Here is a 20,299-nt window from a genome sequence, read left to right on the forward strand (position 1 = left end):
CCCTCCGCTGCCTCGTGTTCACATCATCGCAGTTTAACCGTAAACAGCAATCAGAGGTGTCTAATTTTATTCCATAAATATATTGTTTTTATAGACGTAAGTTGCACGCGCTACGAAGAGATTCCATTTACTGCACCATGTAGGCTACTGGAGTGCGGTTTGTCTGTCAACATAAAAAAAACTCCGGGTACCTACAATTTTCGCACAACTTGGTGGAAAAGTGTAGCACAGGTTAAAGAAAACCTATTCGTGTTTGGACTCAAAAGGAACTTCAAAGTATTTCCCATATAGTAGCCTTTTAGCTCACAACAACAGTGAAAGTGGAAGTCTCTCCACCGAGTGTTACATTAGATGCACAATCAATCGCGAGTCGATTCACGTAAAAAGTATCAACTGGTAGGTTAGTAACGAAGGTAGCCTAATTTTGCAAAATGTGATGACGGCACACAAACTTGGGCAAAAACGTTTAGTATACACTTGTGGTGATAGCCTACAGTCAATGTGAATCTCTGACTAACCAATGTAGAAGATTTGCACTAAATAGGCCTAACTGTGGTTGTGTTTCTACAACATGTTGGCACAAATCATAATTTCTGTCAACTATGACGATCTCCATGCATGTTCAGTAGCCTATATTTTTAATTTAGTCAAGCACTGACATGTGGTTTAATCAGTGTTGGGCAAGTTACTTCAAAATCGTAATATATGATGTATTACTTATTACTGTCATTTCGAAGTAATTCATTACATTATAATATTACTGTCTCTGAATTGTAAGGCATTACACTACTATTGTATTACTTTTTACTTTTACCAAAATATCTAGAAATATGGATTTGGAATTCTAAATGCAGTTTATTATGCTCAATGCAGCTCATTGCACTTCTAATGGAGGGTGATGTGGTACAACATAATGACTGAGCTAGGCTTAAGGCTACAGTAGAATGCAATAGGTGCAGTGATGGCTCATGATGCAATACAAGGAACAATCATAGCCAGAATTTTGTTTAAAGAAGACAAAAGGTCAAAGTCTGGTCAATTGTGATAGAAATGCTCTAACTTTAGGCTTAGGCCTACTCATTAAAGGGAAACTTGGCAGGATTTCCCCCTCTGCTGTAGAAATTGTGCATTATGCTATTTCAAACTGTGGAAAAAGGTAATGATAAAGCACATGGATTTGTTTACAAGCTAGCAAAACGGTTAGCATAAGTTCGGTAGACAATGTGGATGTTACAAGGTAAGAAACACGATTTAAAACAAGTTTCTTGTTTCTCACTTCTCTTTCCGGGACGGTAGTCTCAATGTTGCAAGGTTGGTTTTCCGCCTGGGGACGCTAGGGGCAGCGGGAAAAGTCACCATTTTCACCGGAACAGGTCATTTAACCATCCAAATGATTTCTAAACGGGTTTATTACGTTGAAATAGTTGCCAAGTTCCCCTTTAAAATCAACAGAGAGCCCACTACCTGTATATTGTAACCCAAAACTTAAAGACATGTCAAGATAGGCTACACAGTGCAGCTACTGGCCATTTTGGTGCCCTAACTGGTGAAATACAGTATTAACCTAAGTATGTCATCATATGCCCAACTATAAAGATGTAATCTGCTTGTTCCCAGGGATGGGTAGTATTTCTGAAACATGTAATATGTGTTTCAAATGCAAAATAGTATTTTGTCCTTTGTATTTTATTGGGTTGAAGGAAATGGCTCTGTATTTTGTATCAAAATACTTTATTGGTGTGTATTTTTGTATTTTAAAAATACTGCAAAATACTATATGTGAAAAACACATAGAACACAAACAAATAGAGAACACAAACCTACAGTGTAGAATACAAACACATAGAGAACATCACAAACACATAACAAACACGTCAGCTGACTTCACACATGAAGTCTTTGAGACTCTGCCTCTTCTGCTTGATTTGTCTAAGAAGGTATGAATCTGCTAGGCCACCTAGTGGCCTGAAGGCGGAACTATCAAAACAGCAAAACAGCCCTACTGAATCCTTCTGAAGGGATTGGAGCCTCTCTCTCTCTCTCTCTCTCTCTCTCTCTCTCTCTCTCTGTGAGTGTGTGGGAGTGATAGAGATAGACAGAGAGAGAAATGCAGAGAGAGGAAGACACAGAGAGAGCTCCTTTTAATTAAATGACATTTTAATTATCCCATTAAACCACTGAGATTTCCACACCACTGTCCATTTCCCTCATGGCATAGCTTATGCAGTCATCCTCAGCAGGCTACTGAGTTTGTTTTGTGTGGTTGACCACAAGCCGGACGGTGTCATAGCCATGCGAGGAGAGCTTGTTCTGTCACCTGAGCTCTGCTAACATCATTCACTTCACTATCGCCTGACAGCTCTCTGCCACATTCCGACGCCTGTAATCGCAACACTAATAGGGACAGACGCCACTTCAGACAGACGCTTCCTCTGAAGACAGACCCAGTGGAGTGAGAAAGAGCTCTTTGAGAGCCCTGTGTTTATTATGAAAAGAAAAAGAAAAAAATATTAAAGCACCTCAATCAGCACATTGTGCATTTTTTTTTACCAGTAATGGCAAACAGTGCCTCTTTGAAGCAGCCTGAGAGGTGTACTGTGTGTGTGTGTGTGTTTGTGTGTGCGTGTGTGCGTGTGTGTGTGTGTGTTTGTGTGTAGTGATGAGGGTTTGATTGTAAAGTGCAGCTGAAGTCTTAGACACAGGCTCCGTATTACCTTCAATAAGCACCAAAGCTCCATGCACGTGGTACAACAGCAGTATACAGTATGGACTGAACTGAACTGAACTGAACTGAACTAAACTAAACTAAAAAAAGCACACAAGCTAATGAATGCAAGGTGGGCTTTCCTACAGGGCTACTGTATTAAAGAAGGTAAAGGTGGAGCACCTCTCTTTTTGAGACCCTGCTTTGCTTTGCTTTGCTTGGATTGGATTGGAGGGTGTTTATTTTCCTACAACTAATTTTAAATGGGAGGAACTACAGTACATCGCTGGCTCTGACAACTCATTAAAGTGCAAAGTCTGTGTTTCCATAATGAGAGGCAGAGCTGCAGAGAGGAGATGAGAGGAGGTGAGAGGAGAGGAGAGGAGGGAAGTAGAGAGGACTCTGGGAGCTGAACAAAGAGGAGAAGAGAGGGGAGGAGAGGGGGGAAGAGGAGAGGAGGGGAGAGCTAAGCCGAGAGGACTGGGAAATGTTGGCGAAAAGGGAATGACCTCATGTGGGTTCTCCTGACTCCACCCCAAGCCCTTACTTCCTGTTCTCCACATCCCACTTCCTGTCTGGGATGTGTCATTATCTCCAGCCGGCACCCATTAGCGGGAATGGGAGCTTTCTCCTAGTGGTGATGTCATCCTGCCTGTGCCCAGTGTGAGAAACTCTCAGGGAGAGAGTGTGCGTGTGTGTGTGTGGGTGTCTGTGTGTGTAGGGGGGAGAAGGAAGTTTGAAAAATAGAGTGATACTGAGAGAGAAAGAAAGACAGAAGAACTTTGAAAGAGAGGAGAGAAAGAGAGGAATTGAGGTAGGAATAGAGAGACCGTAACCTCCTCATTCATGCTAAGATGAGTGAGCTGCCACACTCACAAACCTTCATTGCCATGACAGCACGTGAGTGGCATGTCTCCCTCGCACCCCCTCCTTCTCCATCACTCTCTCCGCTCCATATCCTCAAACCTGCAGAAAATAGCCAGCCGGCCAGCCTGTTCTCCATGACTCATATTGACAGCACTGAGATAGAGATATAATGCTCTATCACACACACAAAGACACACAAGTACATGCACACACGCGCACACACACACACACACACACACACACACACATACACACACACACACACACACACAAACACAAACACAAACACAAACACAAACACAAACACGCACACACACACACACACACACACACACACACACACACACACACACACACACACTCATACGCAGGTGTGCCAGAGAACTGCCAGAGCCTCAACAGCAGGAGGTCTGGAGAGATAACCACAAGGAAACCACCTGTTTGTCTGGACCCAAATTAGCCACTGAAGTGGCACTGGCCTTATCTGACACAAAACATGCCAATCATTCTCCTCTGAGCTGATACCTCTAACACTCTGCAAGCTCCTTTTTAACCAACAATGGCCTACTGCAGTGCCACCTCAGCATGGCATGGCCTAGCGCGGCACTGGCACAGGCTGGTGGTAAATAGCAGCAGCAGGGTATGAACCAGTGCTTAAAGGAGAATTCCGGCGATTTTTCTCACAGATTTCTGTTTTCTCAAGGTCACCAAGTACTGATGGTACGAAATAAAACAAAACCAATCGGTTCTACCTAGCTCGAATTACTGCAGCCAACAGCTAGAGTTGAAAGGGAGCTAAAGTGCCTCACTCTGGGGGGCATGTTCATGAGCCCCCATGTTCATGCCCCCAGAGTGTAGCACTGTAGCAGCCTGGCAAAATGGAAAACAATGGCACTGTGGCACCATCCTTTATTCTGAGGAAAAATAACTATTCCTTTAGTTTGATGTTTGATGTAAAATCGTGAGTTGCCACCTTTCAGAAGTAATGCTGTACTCACAATCAGCATGTTTTGTAAGTAGTGAGTTACGTTACATGAACATTGAAGCCCTTAAGTCTACAAAGTTGTTGAAACTTGATCTTATGCTCTTGGGGTAAATATTTTTCATCCAAACACTGAGATGAAGCTGTCATTTTGAAATTTTCCAAAGCAGGTCAAGGGAGATGAGATGAGAAAGCCTGGTAGCAGCCATAAGCACAGAGACAAACAAAGAGGCAAAGAGGCAGGCGCTAACTTTCTGCCTTATCTCGACACATGATCAGTGTTTAGTAAAATCTCTTTTTAAACAAGCGCCGGCTGCAGCCTCTTCAGTAAGTAGCAAGCAGAGAAACAGACGCTGAGCCTGAACTTTGCCATATTCGGCGTTTGTGTCAGTCAGAGGCACTCCCACAGACAGACAGATACACAGAGGATCTGCCGCCGTTTACGAGTCAGTGGAAGGTAAATGGTCCTGCTCCCAAAACTAACACTGTGGAGTGCGCACACACACACACACACACACACACACACACAAACAAACACAAAAAACACACACACACACACACAACAACACACACACACACACACACACACACCATACAATGGGTGTGGGTGTACAATAATGCACGTAGTGGAAACAGGCCCCCCTTTATTTCTGTGTGGGTGGTACATTTTTGACTTCCATGGTGCAGCATTCACATAAGTCACCAACTGTTGTGTGTCTGACCCAATGACTCTCTCTATATAGACAGTCATTGGTCTGACCACAAGTGCCCCACCTGGCCCAGACAACACAACTCCCTTCAGCCCACAACAACTGCACTGGGGTTGGGTCATGTGCTTGTTTTACTCACTGAGAGCCTCCTTCCTCTTTTGTCTGCAGTGGAAAGAGTCTATTTTACAGACCGTCTCCTTGGTCTTTTCTCAGCAATAAGTAGAAGTAAGTATATATACTCTTTTGATCCCGTGAGGGAAATTTGGTCTCTGCATTTATCCCAAACTGTGAATTAGTGAAACGCACACAGCACACAGTGAGGTGAAGCACACACTAATCCCAACGCAGTGGGCTGCCTGCTACAGCGGGAGGGGTTAGGAGCCTTGCTCAAGGGCACTTCAGCCGTTCCTTTACATTGGGCACGTCCTATTCCAATCAGGTACTCTCAAGTGCTTTAGAATCTTTGGACAGAATAGCCTAATAGCGATCTTCCTGGAGAAGATACAGCAGGCAATCCGATTGGCCGTATACATGACTGTTCAATCGGAATAGGAACGGAATACACCACCTCTTTCATTCCGATTAAAATTCTAATCCGATCAGGCATTTTTGTTTATTTGGTCATTTCTTTGTAGGAGAAAGGGTCAGTAGCGACTCTCAGTAGCTATGGTCCCCAAAATTTATTCCTGGGTCTTCTGTTTGGATTTCTTTGTTTTTGTAGGGAGGGGTGCAAAAATAGACCAGTGCCATGCCCTGAGCCATGCCCTGCACCACTGAGAGGGTTCTCCCGGGCATTCTCTTGGGCAGGGCGGGTAGACTGGACCCAGACGCCAGCTTTGTGCCAAGGACAGACACACTGCCCTGACCACAAACTGTGGCGGCAATGAGACTGAACAATGGAGCATGGGGAAACTGCTGTTATCTTCAGCTTACCGAAAATACAGTGCCTGCATTAGCACACACAAGACAAGGGCATGTCTTACCAAACATGATACCTGCAATAGCAGATATACTGTAAGACTCAATGTCATCTCTTTTCAATAGACGAGGCTTGTCAAAACCCTTTGTACTCTGTGAAAAGGCCTAAGTGGACAGTGGTGTTAGGTCATAGTCAGTGTGATTTAAAGCAACACCAAAGAGTTTTTTGTAACTTAAATTAATGTTTCCAAAATTGTTTCAGTGGTTCATCAACTCGTAACAGGGTGAACGGCACGTCTGCATTCACTTTGCGGCCCTCTATCGGCTATAACCGCACTATGTAAGTTTGCCAGATCGGGTAGCGGATCTGTAGTTTGATGGAATGAGACATAAGAAACTACAAATTTGACTTGCATGATGTCACAATACATCGTACTTTCATAAAATCATGCAACATATTCTACCTTGTCTGTGGACATCGTTATTTGCAAAGCCGGTGCTAGATAAACAAATAGCGTGCGTGCGACAAAGGAAAAGTTCTTTGGTGTTGCTTTAATCTGAAGACCAGAACCTAAAAATCAGCAGTTCTACCAACAGCATTGCTGAATGGCAGCAAGAGAAAGAGTATTGAAACTAATTTCCAGGTTAATATTAAGTTGCTTGTAGGTTGTAAGATGTACATCTCTGATTTACCACACAAATAGTACTGTTTCCAATTAAAGGTATTTAAAAACAGACATCCCTAAGCACAGCTGCTTCAGGTTATCAGGTGCTGGTGGTTGACAGGAACATAAGAGTCAAAAAGTGAAAGTAGCCACCACACACTGGAATAGATTACATAAAACAATCAGTAAACTATTCTATTGTGCCGTGGCTACAACTGAATCTATTAAATAATAATATGATTACGGTGGGACATAATTTAATAGTGAAACGAAAGAATGAAGACATATAATACCCATTACACCCACCCAACACCCATAGCCGCATCAAGAAAAATCCAGTATGACCATGGCTATGAGGTTAAACAGTCAACATCGGGACTGTCCCAATGCTGCCCCTAAATAGACACTGTCCCTTTGACTGGACTTAGAGCTTCTTCAGCTCATTTCACATCAGGAGACGCTGAGCCAGCCAGGACTCCAACAGGAAATGACCTCATCTTCTCATTGTTAACTCCTGGGAATACATTGCTCTAGTCTGACCAACACAATCGGATGGGACACATTCTCACAAAGGAAGTTAATGTTCATGGATACACAAATAAAAACTCTCCACCTCCTCCTCGGATCAACTTGGTCACTTACTTCCCATGACTCACTTCCTTAGATGGCACATCAACAAATAACAGGCCCCAGTGGTCATGTGCCATATCTCAATGTTGCATCAACCACACCTTGTTACCGAGCAACACAAAGCTGGCAAAGAAGACGTTTAGTAACGCGGATTCTCAACTGTCAATGTTTACTCTGAATGCTGGGTTGAAAATATGACTCTAATCTATGCAGCAGTTGACTGAAGGTTTCAAATCTTGAAAATTAATTGTTTCTGAGATAAATTATAAAGGAATCATCATCATCATCAAACACAAAGGGCCCTTTTTCAGCAGTGGTGTACCAAAAGATACTCATACGAGGAAAAATACTGTATTTGTAAAATTACTCTAAATGGACTGCCAAGCCGTGTTGCATAATTTCTCATTTAGACAATGGTGGATGGAGAAAGCGAAGGAGAAAGCAGACGCAGAATGCTCATTGTCTATTGTTTGCACCAGACAGAATCAATGAACAGTTGCAGATCTCACAGCATCAGAATGGCTCCACAAGTCTTGATCAAACCAGGCCTGAGTTTGAATGACTTAGCAGATCTTTTGTTTTCAGGCTCCACGACTCCCGACGTGAGGCCTGTCTTTGCGCAGTGCAGATAAATGAAAACACATGCAAATATAATAATCCTCTATAATAAGCAGCACTCATGGAGGCCTTCCTCATGGTCTGCTGTCCGTGGATGGACGGACTCGTGGGGGTATTTATGTTGGGCCTGCTGTTCGTTTGCTCATTTGGGTTCCTGCCATGGACCTTACAGCACCAAATGAGGCTGTGGAATGTACATTTAACAAGCCAACATGGTAAGCTTTGACCCTTTACTGGCTGCAGTGAGTATGTGTGTGTGCTGTGTGTGTGTGTGTGTGTGTGTGTGTGTGTGTGTGTGTGTGTGTGTGTTCTGTGTGTGTGTGTGTGTGTGGGGGGGTGGGTGTGTGTGTGTGTGCTGTGTGCATCAGAGAGATAGATAGATAGAGAGAGAGAGAGAGAGAGAGAGAGAGAGAGATAGATAAAGAGACCTGTGTGAATGGGCACAGTCAAAATAAATGTGTGAATTGGGCGTTGTGTGTGTGTGTGTGTGTGTGTGTGCACTTCTGTTCCTTTCAACCTCAAATGAGGAACAGCTGATTATCTCACTAGATAGGAGGCTGGACCGTACTACTTTGTTTTCCAACAGAGGAAATGTCTCCCACAGAAGGCAAACAAACTAAACCACTGTCCCCTTTGTCATTTCAACTTGTAAAATTGTGTACTGCTGATACTATTCCTCAATGACTTTGGTTTCCATTAGCTCACAATAACGGAAACTCTAAAGAATGAGAAAACAAGCACATAAATTATCAAACAAACAAATGAATGAATGAATAAATAAGTGAATGGATGCTGCGCGGCGGTCATAATAAGTCAATGGATCAGGGATGGATTACTGCACGGGCCTACCGGGCCCAGGCCCAGGGGCCCAAGGGATCAGGGGGCCCTGAAGCCCAAGCCTTTGCATGGAATCATTGCCTCAATATTAACAAATCAGGATGTAGGCTATATTGAATTTAGTATTGGCCATCCCCAAAATGCACCAGAATACAGGAAATCACATCAAAAAAATAAAAAAAATTCTGGGGGAGGACCCCCAAACCCCCCCTTCCACATATACGATAATAAGTGGGGGGCCCTTAATACATCTGGGCCCAGAGGCCCAAAAGTTCATAATCCACCCATGCAATGGATGCCTGCCTGCATGCACGCATGAATGAATTCATCGATGAAGGGGACAATACCTGTTTGGTCATTAAAAACAGTGAGAGTAACTAGTGAATTGCAAGAGGTACACACATACATAACAAGTACAAGTCTGCTTTGCTGTTTTCTGTTGCTCAGTGCTGTGCGTTGGTGCTTTGCTGTGTCTCACTCACACAGGAAACCACACACTCCCATCTGGAGTCACAAAAAAAATCCTCAATGAGATTTCCAGAGACCAAATGAGCCGGGAGCTGACTGCACTTTGAAGCCATGGTAATTAAAAGCCGAGCTAACCAGGAGAGAACACACACACACACACACACACACACACACACACACAATGGGCACCCAACCAAGGAAATATAACTTATATGTTCTTCCCAAAGTGTTGGCTAAGTGCATGGCAATTTACAGGAAATGAAGTCTGCCCTGAAAATGAGAGCGGGTTGTATAGGGGGGAGGGCAGGGTGTTCCTGGGCGCTCGGGATTTCTTGGCGTCCAACCGAACCTTTAAGGACACTCACCCTGCAGCCCAGAGAGCCCTCTCTTACTGCAGCAGCTCCCGGGAGCCTTTAAGGCTGCAAGCTGCTCTAAAGGGGACTTGAGCGCAAGCTCTCCAGTGACCAATCACAAGGACGCATTTGGAGGAATGCTCTTCAGTCACCTTCATATGGACATGCTTGGAGGAGTGCTTTCCGGTGACCTCCACAACTTCCATACCTCTTGAAGTGTGTGTTATGAGCTAATGGACTCAGGTAAATAATCTAACTGTGTGTGTTTCATCAACGACCAAAACACTGCCAATTGCCAACCTGTTTGTCCTGTTGCTGATTTTTATTGTGCTGTTTGTATTTTTATTGTGACACATGTTATGTGTGAAACCCAAGGACCACAATAGAAACAAGCTTCCCGGTTTTACTGTTTTCATTGTTTGTGACTTTAATGTATATTATCTCTGTACTGCAGAGTCCTTTTGAAAATCATCAAATAAACTCAATCAATCAATCAACCTGAGACCATGGCTAGTGGCATGGCTCTGTCTGTGGAGCTACCAGGGCCGTACCTGTGAACAGCTTCTTCCAGCTGCTTGGCGTGACGCTCGTCCTGTTCGACCTGCCTCCTCTGGCTGTCCTCCTGGTCCTGTGAGCCTACTGGAGTTCCCTGAAGTAGCCATCTCTCCCTCATGGCCTTGGACTGGAAGAGAGCAGGGCAGGTCATTAGACACATACTCAAATGAAGGTACTACTGCTCCTTTCCTAAGATGTCCAGTTTTTGCATGTCCTTTCAGCAATGTTTTAACCACATTGTTATGTGTCTTTTTTTTAAGACTTTTCCAGAAGGTGAAATAGGATACAAGAGAAAACATCATATACAGCATGAGTAAAACAGTAAGATTGAGGAAAAGCACATATTCTCCTCATGCTTTCCTGTCATATGCTACGCTATAATAGACCTATAATAGGAGATCCGGGTGTTAATTGAAGCTAACTACCTATGGCAAGTTGCATTGCAAACTAGCTCTGGGGTAGCAAAAATCTAAGTTTGCCGTCTTAACGTACCGAAGACCACAGTACACAGTCGAAAGCAGAGGACAGAAGTGTGTTGAGTAAAACGTCTGCATTTCAGACTTCTTCGTCCCCGCAAGAGTTTTACAGGTGTGATAATTCAAAATCCCCATGTTATTTTCCCATAGGAAAAATGGCAAGATACCGGATCTCAAAGATGGCAGCTTTTTTTGTAGGCGAACTTCAGTGTGACCACACTGTCCTGTTGAGTGCTGTTGACTTTGGTCACCTCTATAACAGGTGACGTGTTCTGCTGTACTGAGACATTCCCTGCCACTGGGGTCACTAGTCCCTTTTTACTGAGGCATTTGCCCCAGTATTGAACTGCTGCCCCAGTAGAGTTTTGGGCCTTGTGATGCCCCTGTTTGGGCCTAGGGCCCCTGTTTTGGGCCAGGTGAAGCCCCTGTTTTGGGTCTAGTGATGCCCCTGTTTTGGGTCTAGTGATGCCCCTGTTTTGGGCCTTGTGACGCCCCTGTTTGGGCCTAGGGCCCCTGTTTTGGGCATAGTGACGCTCCTGTTCTCTGCTTTGCTGTTCTGTCCTAGCTGTGGTGTTTGTGTTGCTTTCTCAGTAGATTTAGCAGAGTAGTTGTGTGCACATCCCATCTATCTGGAGGCCAGCAGCCGGGCAGAGGTACACGGTAAGATGACATTTCTAGTCCAATAAATATTGTGAGCTACCTTGTTTGGGCAATCATTCAATCATCTTTTCAGCTTTCTTAGTAGAACCCCGCTGTGATGGTGGTGTGTATGCTTGTGTGGGTGTTTGGTTTTTCTCTGTAAACCCATGCTGTTTTGGAGGGTCTCTGCCGGGCATTCCTTGAGTCCAGAAGCCCTTTCCTTTGCCCTGTCATCACCTTCTCTCCCAGGTCACTCTCACATGGCCTGGAATTCCACTCAGCCTTCCACAAGCTGTCGTAGGAACGCAGCGGCAAGCGAAAAGGCCAGAAACCTCAGAGACTTCGCACTCGCTGGCAAAACACGGAGCAAAGAGACACAATCTTCCCCCCGACGCAGTCTCTCTCCAACTGAAGGACGCAGGTCTGAGGGAATGTTTGAAACTAGGCTCGCTGTAATCATATTTCCATTCACATTTGAATATTGGGAGACAGCCAAAGCTGACTGGGCCACATTTTCTGTCTTTCCCCCTCTATTTTCCCCTCATCCCAAATTCAGTTAACCTCTCCTTGCTTAGCTGCAATTTCCCCCTCTATTTTCCCCTCATCCCAAATGCAGTTAACCTCTCCTTGCTTAGCTGCAATTTCCCCCTCTATTTTCCCCTCATCCCAAATGCAGTTAACCTCTCCTTGCTTAGCTGCAATCCCCCCTCTATTTTCACCGTCGAAGACAAACATGTTATGACTGTGTTATTTTTGTTGTGTGGTGTGATTTTATACGTAGTAACATTTACATTGCATCTGTAATGACCACCACTTACATGTCTCAGAGAGAGTCCTATGTCTTCCAGAGGATTGTGTAACCTACTTACAAGACTCCAGCTGTCTATCTGACTGTAGCCTAATATGCTTCTGAGTCTATATCAACAGCCAAGGAACAATATACTGTACTTACAGCTAGCCTGCTTTTGTGATGCATGCATTGTAATGTGTGTCTTTGTGGGTAAGTTACCTATGTATGTATATGTTTTCTTACAAGTATTGCATGTCTGTGTGAGCATGTTTATGTATGTATGTGTGTGTGTGTGTGTGTGTGTGTGTGTGTGTATGCTTGCGTGTGCATGCATGTGTGTATGTGTGTGTGTGTGTGTGTGTGTGTGTGTGTGTGTGTGTGTGTGTGTGTGTGTGCATGCATGCATGTGTGTGTGTGTGTGTGTGTGTGTTTGTGGCCCTGTCCAACCCGTGTTGTATCTATAACTGATTCAGTACCGCTGTCACTGTAAAAAGGGAACTCAGTCATAACTCAGCCAGATTAAAAGGGGTTCAGTGACACTGCCTAAACCACACAATGACCACACCATTAAACAGCCTTCCCACTGAACACCGTCACATTTACCAGATAATTCCAAAAAGGAATGGATTCAGTACAATTCTGAGAGGACGTGGAAAGACCCTTAACTGAACACTTAAAACGCGCCAACTTAACTATTTTATCTGTAGAATGAACAATTTGTGCTAAAAATAGGAAGTCACTTGAGGGAACAAGAGAGTTGATAAGGCTATGTCCTTCAGAAGGACTGTTAGATTTATATGAAAACAAAGCTTGGCAAGGACTCATAAATAAAGTTTCATGACATCGAAGTGAGTGAACTTTCCTATGAGAACTGGCCAGGGACAAACAGTGCACCCACTGCTAAACAAACATGTCACATGCCGGTCAAACACTTCTCACTCACTCTGAAGACCCCCACCCCCACCCCCACTCTCTTTACCACAGTCATCTCACATAGCTCAGATACAGGGATGTAGTGGAGGCTAAACACAAGTAAACACAGTTTATTCACCTCTGAAATTTCAGAAATAGAGTTTACCCACCTCTTATTAGAGTTTATCCACCTCTCAAAAAAGTTTATTCACTTTTAACATTCAAATATCACACTCTATTATCCAATATTATCCTATATTCCCAATATGTACACTCATCAACACTCTAGGAACCATTTAACACCAAAAATAAAGATGTAATGGAAAAAGTACAAAGCACATGAAGTAATTTATGTGACAATTCCACGCACACAAGTGTTCCAAGTAACTGTGACATTCCACTGAATCTGTCTCGCTCCCAGTGGTGAAGTCTACGTGATACGCAGGACTATGCAGTATACCCACTTAAAAAGCATCACCATCTCAGTATACCCACTTAAAATAGGCATGGATAGGTATTACCATTTGGGGTTGATCACAGTATTACCACTATAGCTAACTAGACTACATCACAGTATACCCACTACAGCTAACTAGACTACACCACAGTATACCCACTACAGCTAACTAGACCACATCACAGTATACCCACTACTGCTAACTAGACTACATCACAGTATACCCACTACAGCTAACTAGACTAAACCACAGTATACCCACTACAGCTAACTAGACTACACCACAGTATCCCCACGACAGGTAACTAGACTACACCACTGCTCGGTTCCCTTTTGCTGCCTCGGCGCATCGGCATCTGCGCCTGACGACTAGTTAGCCTAGGTTTGATTCCTGAACCCACCATTGCAAATCTGTGTCACTTTGGCTTAAAGCATCTGCTAAATGTCTAGTTTAGCAAAATGTATAAACAACAACCCCACACAGCTTCTTTTGATTGTTGCAATTTTCAGTTTAAGCTAATGGTGACTTCAGGCTTGGTGCCACCACCAACATTGTTGTGGTATAAGATTGATGTAGTGATATACGATTGATGCAGTGATGTGAAGTGCGAGTGAGAAAATGGGGAGACACAATTATTCATGAGGAAACAACTACCTGGCTGGCCGGTTGCACTTTTTCCGAAGCATCCCAGGAGGAATTGTGGGCACATGAAAAGAGAAATTTACCTGAATTTGGGGCACATCTAAGACCATCTGGCGGTTTGTTCCAGTTGCATATCAGCTATATGCTGCTTCCCTTCTCCGCCTCTTTTGCTCTCTGAACTCTACCAGCTAACTCAAGCCACTAAGAGCCAAATTAACATTCATTACACCAGAAAACATAACATCTTTGTAAATGCACCCTTTTACAGGTTCTGATATCTGTGCATCAAACTTACTGTATATCACCACTTTAGCTCATATACTTTAACATATAATGCATATGCAGCAGCTTTGTGCTTTGTGCAGTAGGCTGATGATAAATGAATGCAGTAGTAGGCTGCTATAGCTCCTACACACATTGTCCTCTCAGCAAACAGTGTGTGTGTGTGTGTCTCACTTCAGTGTGCTGATTCTGTCTTTCTCGGCACGGCTCCCAGGGGCCAAAGTTTCTCCTCGGTCACTGGCAGTAACTGGCACTTTTCCTCAAAAAATCTCTCTCTCTCTCTCTCTCTCTATCTCTCTCTCTCTCGGTATCAATCTATCTGTCTTTCTCCAGAGGGACCACAGGGCAGAAATAAAAGCTCTTTCAAGAGTCACTTTGTGCTGGAATAAATTTGTTTTTGTGAAATGTAATTGGCATAAAATGTGGGCAACTTAACAACAGAGCAATTTTGCAGAAATGAGGCAAGCCCCTCGTTATCTGATGAGCTGGAGAGTGGAGCCGAGCGGCTGAGAGTGTTTGTTTGTGAAGGGTTCTCCTCTACGTCGCTGGGTTTCTCAGGGAACCAGAGGAAACTGCATCTGTGTGTGTGTGTGTGTGTGTGTGTGTGTGTGTGTGTGTGTGTGTGTGTGTCTGTGCTCTTTATATTTCTCAGGGAACCAGAGGAAACTGCATCCATGTGTGTGTGTGTGTGTGCTTTATATTTCTCAGAGAACCAGAAGAAACTGCATCTGTGTGTGTGTGTGTTTGTGTGTGTGTGTGTGTGTGTGTGTGTGTGTGTGCATGCGTGCGTGTGTGTTTTATTTCTCAGGAACCTAGGAGAAAATGCACACACACACACATACACACACGCACCACACACACACACACACACACATTATATATTTAGACCATAGATGTTTTACCCTAAGATGTTGAAGCTGCAGGACAAGGTCATCCAGCTGCTGCCGTTTGTCCTCGATCTCTGATTGTCGTTTCCGTTTCTCCTGAAAGACACAGAAGGACCACTTCAAGTTCCTTATCAAATCCATTGTCAATTGTACCTAATAATAACAGCATATATAAGCATATTAACTGTAAGTATGAGACATTGATGTATATGACAAAAGATAACTGACACAGGAATACACTGAGAAATCCTATGGATATAGACTGAGTCATATGGATTTATATGGATCATCAAGTGGTCAAACATACAGTAACACCGGCAAGTTGCTGATACAAGCTTTTATTTATTTAGAGCGTGGCACACAGGTTATAGTGATCCTTCATCAAAACTGAACTACAATGCAACAACTGCAGCTTCGAGCGTCCGAGAAACACAAACACGGAGAGAACTTTATGGAACATTAGTACTGTCCACTGCGCTGGTTGCCCCATAGACTGTTCTATATATATACAGTCTATGGGTTGCCCATCACCAGAGTACCCAGAGTATTGAGGGCACAAGCATTGATGATTGGCATCATGCCAACAATAGACACACAGTTCCCCCAATAAAGGCTCTTGACTCTCGGCCCCAAATCTCAAAGAGCCATCAGGTCACAACAATACATGAATAGCATTTCAAACAGTACATACATATATACATATTGATGTATATGGTAGAAGGGAACTGAGAAAGGGAAATAATAAAAATGATTATTATTAGAATAATGAAATCTCCTATGTGCAACAATCATTGATTAATGCCACTAGATCAAAACTCTGAATCACGAGTAGAATCAGAGTCAGAATGGGGAGTAGAGGAGAGGAGTTGTGTGTAAAGGAATTGTACATGAGCAGATATCACATTTATTTAGTTATATTGCTGCACTACAAGCTTTCCAATGTAACAGATATTAGTCTCTGAGAACAGAACAGCAGGGAGGGCATGGCTTCTTCACGGCTCCTTTTTGCAAGCGTGTTATCAGGAACACAAACACAGGAGAGATGCTGTTTACTGCAGCAGGGAGGGCATGGCTCCTGCACGCTTTTTCCAAGCATGTTATCAGGAACACAAACACAGGAGACATGCTGTTTACTGCACTAACACGCCATGCCAACCAGAGGCAACACAAATCCTGCAAGACATTCAAAAGAAGCTGGAGGCACATGGCTTCTCTTCTCTCTCTCTCTTTCTCTCTCTCTTTCTCTCTCAAATTCAAAAGGTGCTTTATTGGCATGACAAAAAAAGGTATTTTTATTGCCAAATCAATCTCTCTCGCACTCTGTCTCTCTCTCTCACTCTCTCTCTCTGATACATTGGTACAAGTTGCCAGATCATGTACTTTTTCCATGTCACGTCCCACACATGTCCATATCCAGAGTTCCTTCCTCTCAGCCCCCCTGTGTGGTGAGACTGCGCCCAGTTTAGATGGGAACCAGTGGGATGAAGAAGCCACTAAACGCTCTGTTTTGCTGCAGTGAACACAGCAGGCTGTTTAAGCTGTGCTGACTCCACTGAGGCAGACTGTGAGAGCAGAGGATTTGTAAGAAGGATTTCACCCCCTGCTCCAGGCCATCAGATGTGGGTCAGAACTGGTGGAAATTAGTTTTTATGAATGAATCAAGTTTTTGAAACACTCTCCATTATGCCTACATATAGTGTTTGTACCATGGAATGACGATTCAGGTTAAGATTGGTGTCAGGAGGAGTTGACAGGGAGTTGACAGGTCAATTGATCTGAGCTAGATGAATTGACCATGTTCCAAAGAGAGCAGAAAATACTATTGCATGAAATCCTTATACAGCGGGCACCTTATAATTACAAACTCATCTAAAGACTCTACTTTACAGTGGTGTTTTAAGACATTTATTGACTCCTAAACCACTAACATCCCCTTCTTACTCAATACACTCAGTACCATACTGTAGTCCAACAACACAAGACGCCTCAGTGCACAGCTGTGGATGGTTATGAAGGTGGTTACAATGGTTATGACGCTCAGTGCAGTGCAATGCATGAACAGAGCTGCAACACAGAGAATTATGCAAAAACCTCCTCAACACTGTCCACCACACTCTGTCCTGACTATTGACCAGTGATTATTTCCACATCATTCCACATTCCACATTGTGTACCAGGCTTTGGCAAAATTCCAGAATTGAATTGAAACTGGCTTTTAAATTCCAATTCAATTCTTGAATTTCACTTGCATTTCAGTTGAGTTAGCAAACAGGAAGCAGAATTGCAATTCGAATTTTGTGTACTATTTCATTGTGATAATTGAGAATCATTGAGAATGAACATCCCTGTTTGGACATGGTTGAATGAACATCCTTTTTTGGACAAAGCACTGATCACTGATTGTGGTTAGTGGTGTATAGCTTGGCTCTGTGCTGCTCTGTTCTCTTAGGCTATGGGAGAGAGGTGGGAATATGGGGCTAGCATCCCAGAGCATAATGACTTAACAATTTTAACCAGATGCAGCAGCCTGTAACTGAGAAATGGACAGATTTTAGGGAGTTAGGACATAGTCAGGATTGGGTGTTTATTCAAGCCACGACGCAGCAGGTCCTGCATGCCTCTTAACAAATAGCCTGACTGAAAGCATCTTTGACACAGATTCTCTCTCTCTCTCTCTCTCTCTCTCTCTCTATCTCTCTCTCACACACACACACACACACACTGTACTGCATTCCAGAACAAGTTTGTGTGTGTGTGTGTGTGTGTGTGTGTGTGTTGAAAAACAATATGGGATCCAGATGTGAGAGAGAGTGGAGGAAGATGAGGAAGAAGAGGAACACCAACCACTCAGAGTCCTTGAACATGAGGAGGTGGGTCATCTCAAATGCAAAGCATGCTGGGAAGTGAGCACAGAATGGTGGTGATATTGGGAAAGGGGGATCATCCAAGTCCATGTGACACCTAACCTACTGCAGGGCTTATCATATATGTACTGAAAAGTACACCTAGCCTACTGCAGGGCTCATATGTGTACTGAAAAGGACACCTAGCCTATTGCATGGTATGTGTATGGTAAAGTTAGCTGGTTCTCAAAGTATAAACATGCCATATTTAGGGGCAGGGAGATGGAGAGAGAGAGAAAGAGAAACATTAAAGTACTAAGAAGAAGAAGTATTAGAGAAATAAGACAAATCTTAGAAAGCAAAGCTACTAAATTGGCAGCCCACTGGAATGGGGTACAGTCAGCAACAACAGTAAATGAGACAGGAGGGGTTTGCATTATTCAAGACTGATCACTCGTGTCAATGACCTACCCCCAGCATAGAGCAACACACACACACACTGAAATATGCACACACACACACACACACACACACACACACACACACACACACACACACAAACACACGCACGCACACACACACACACACACACACACACACACACACACACACACACACACACACACACACACACACACACAGTCAGCATCTAACACAATTCTGTCTAATAGACCCATAGGTTTTACTGCTTCATATACAGTGTGGCTTACAGCTACAGGGCTAACTTCATAATGCTTTTGGTATAGATGGCACAACAGGCTAATAGGCCTGACTGTGATAATCATTTCAAAAACAATAAGACCAAAGTTGATGCCCACCCATCTGACTGGACAGGCCGTTGGCACAGTCGGAGAAGCAGCAGCATAGTGAGTCTCAGAGGAAGATCCCAATGTGAGATCATAACCACAGCTGACAAAAACACACATACTGTACTGTACACACACACACACACATACAAGTACGCACACACACACAAGTACACACACAAGTACGCACACACACACACACAAGCACACACACACACACACACACAAGCACGCACACACACACACACACACACACACACACACACACACACACACACACACACACACACAAACAAAAGCTCAGTGGCCAAGCAGGCTCCACTCAAACCTAGCCCATAATCCTCCGGTCTTAAACGCCCTGCCATAATTGCCACCTTGGCACAAGCTCTGTAAACGCTGGCTCGGGCTGGGACACTAACGTTCATGCATCTGTAAGATTGTTTGGAGATTTGCTAAGAAAACATTTCCATGAGAAATGAAAGGTGGTGTCTTGTGTATACACCACTACTTTATTTTTAGCCACTTCTGCAGCCCGGGGATTTGAATTGGCAATTACATTCTTCAAATATGAAACACATTATCCCTGATGGACATCATCAAAGCTGAAGAGATAGTTTGCACTAAAATATCTCTATAACTAACTTGCAGGATATGTTGCTAATTATTTAACCACAATTTGACCAGGGCTGTGTGCCTGTTCCTTAAATATGCTGCCATGTATAATTGGCTACTTGTTGTAATGTTTTGTCGGTGTCTTGTTGTTTAATGCAGCGGTCCCCAACCACCGGGCCGCGGGACATTCCTAACCGGGCCGTAGCCTACGACATGAGTTTTTAAAAAAAATGCATGCAAACAAAACTGAATTTAATTTGCAATAATGTCACGTTTTTACATGGCATAGGCCTATATGCAGTTGTTTGATTGCACGCATGTTTACATTTTTCAAGGTCTATTTTCTTACGTCTGTCTGTCTTTAATGTCATAATATTCAGATTTTGCATGAAATGAATTCGTAGCTGTGACAGGTAACTTCTCTTATTCCTTAATCGTATGATGTTCTTAAAATAATCTTTTTATGTTCCTGTTTCTGTTCACTGTCTCCTCGTGAGTTGGCAACATTTGCTGGATGCTCATCGGTTCATACTTAACCTGACTGTTTTCAGATCAAGAGACACATTTTTCTTCAATTTTATTTTGACCATAAAAACTACACCTCCCAGAGGAGAGTCAGCACCATGAACTACATTGCCCACAGGT

General features: G+C 43.5%; 1 protein-coding gene across 7 annotated transcripts in view; it reads right to left on the bottom strand.

Annotated features, from left to right (window-relative positions):
- Window positions 1-20,299, bottom strand: part of LOC125304232 (A-kinase anchor protein 2) — a 104,915-nt gene that overhangs the window by 59,096 nt on the left and 25,520 nt on the right. For all 7 annotated transcript variants that reach the window (XM_048258313.1, XM_048258312.1, XM_048258311.1 and 4 more), the window contains exons 3-4: window positions 15,409-15,489; window positions 10,304-10,434 (exon numbers count right to left, since the gene is read on the bottom strand). In XM_048258313.1, the coding sequence (XP_048114270.1) occupies window positions 10,304-10,434; window positions 15,409-15,489 (212 nt within the window). The remainder of the gene's footprint in view (window positions 1-10,303; window positions 10,435-15,408; window positions 15,490-20,299) is intronic.

The sequence above is a fragment of the Alosa alosa genome, chromosome 12, assembly GCF_017589495.1.
Source record: "Alosa alosa isolate M-15738 ecotype Scorff River chromosome 12, AALO_Geno_1.1, whole genome shotgun sequence".
Taxonomy (NCBI): Eukaryota; Metazoa; Chordata; class Actinopteri; order Clupeiformes; family Clupeidae; genus Alosa; species Alosa alosa.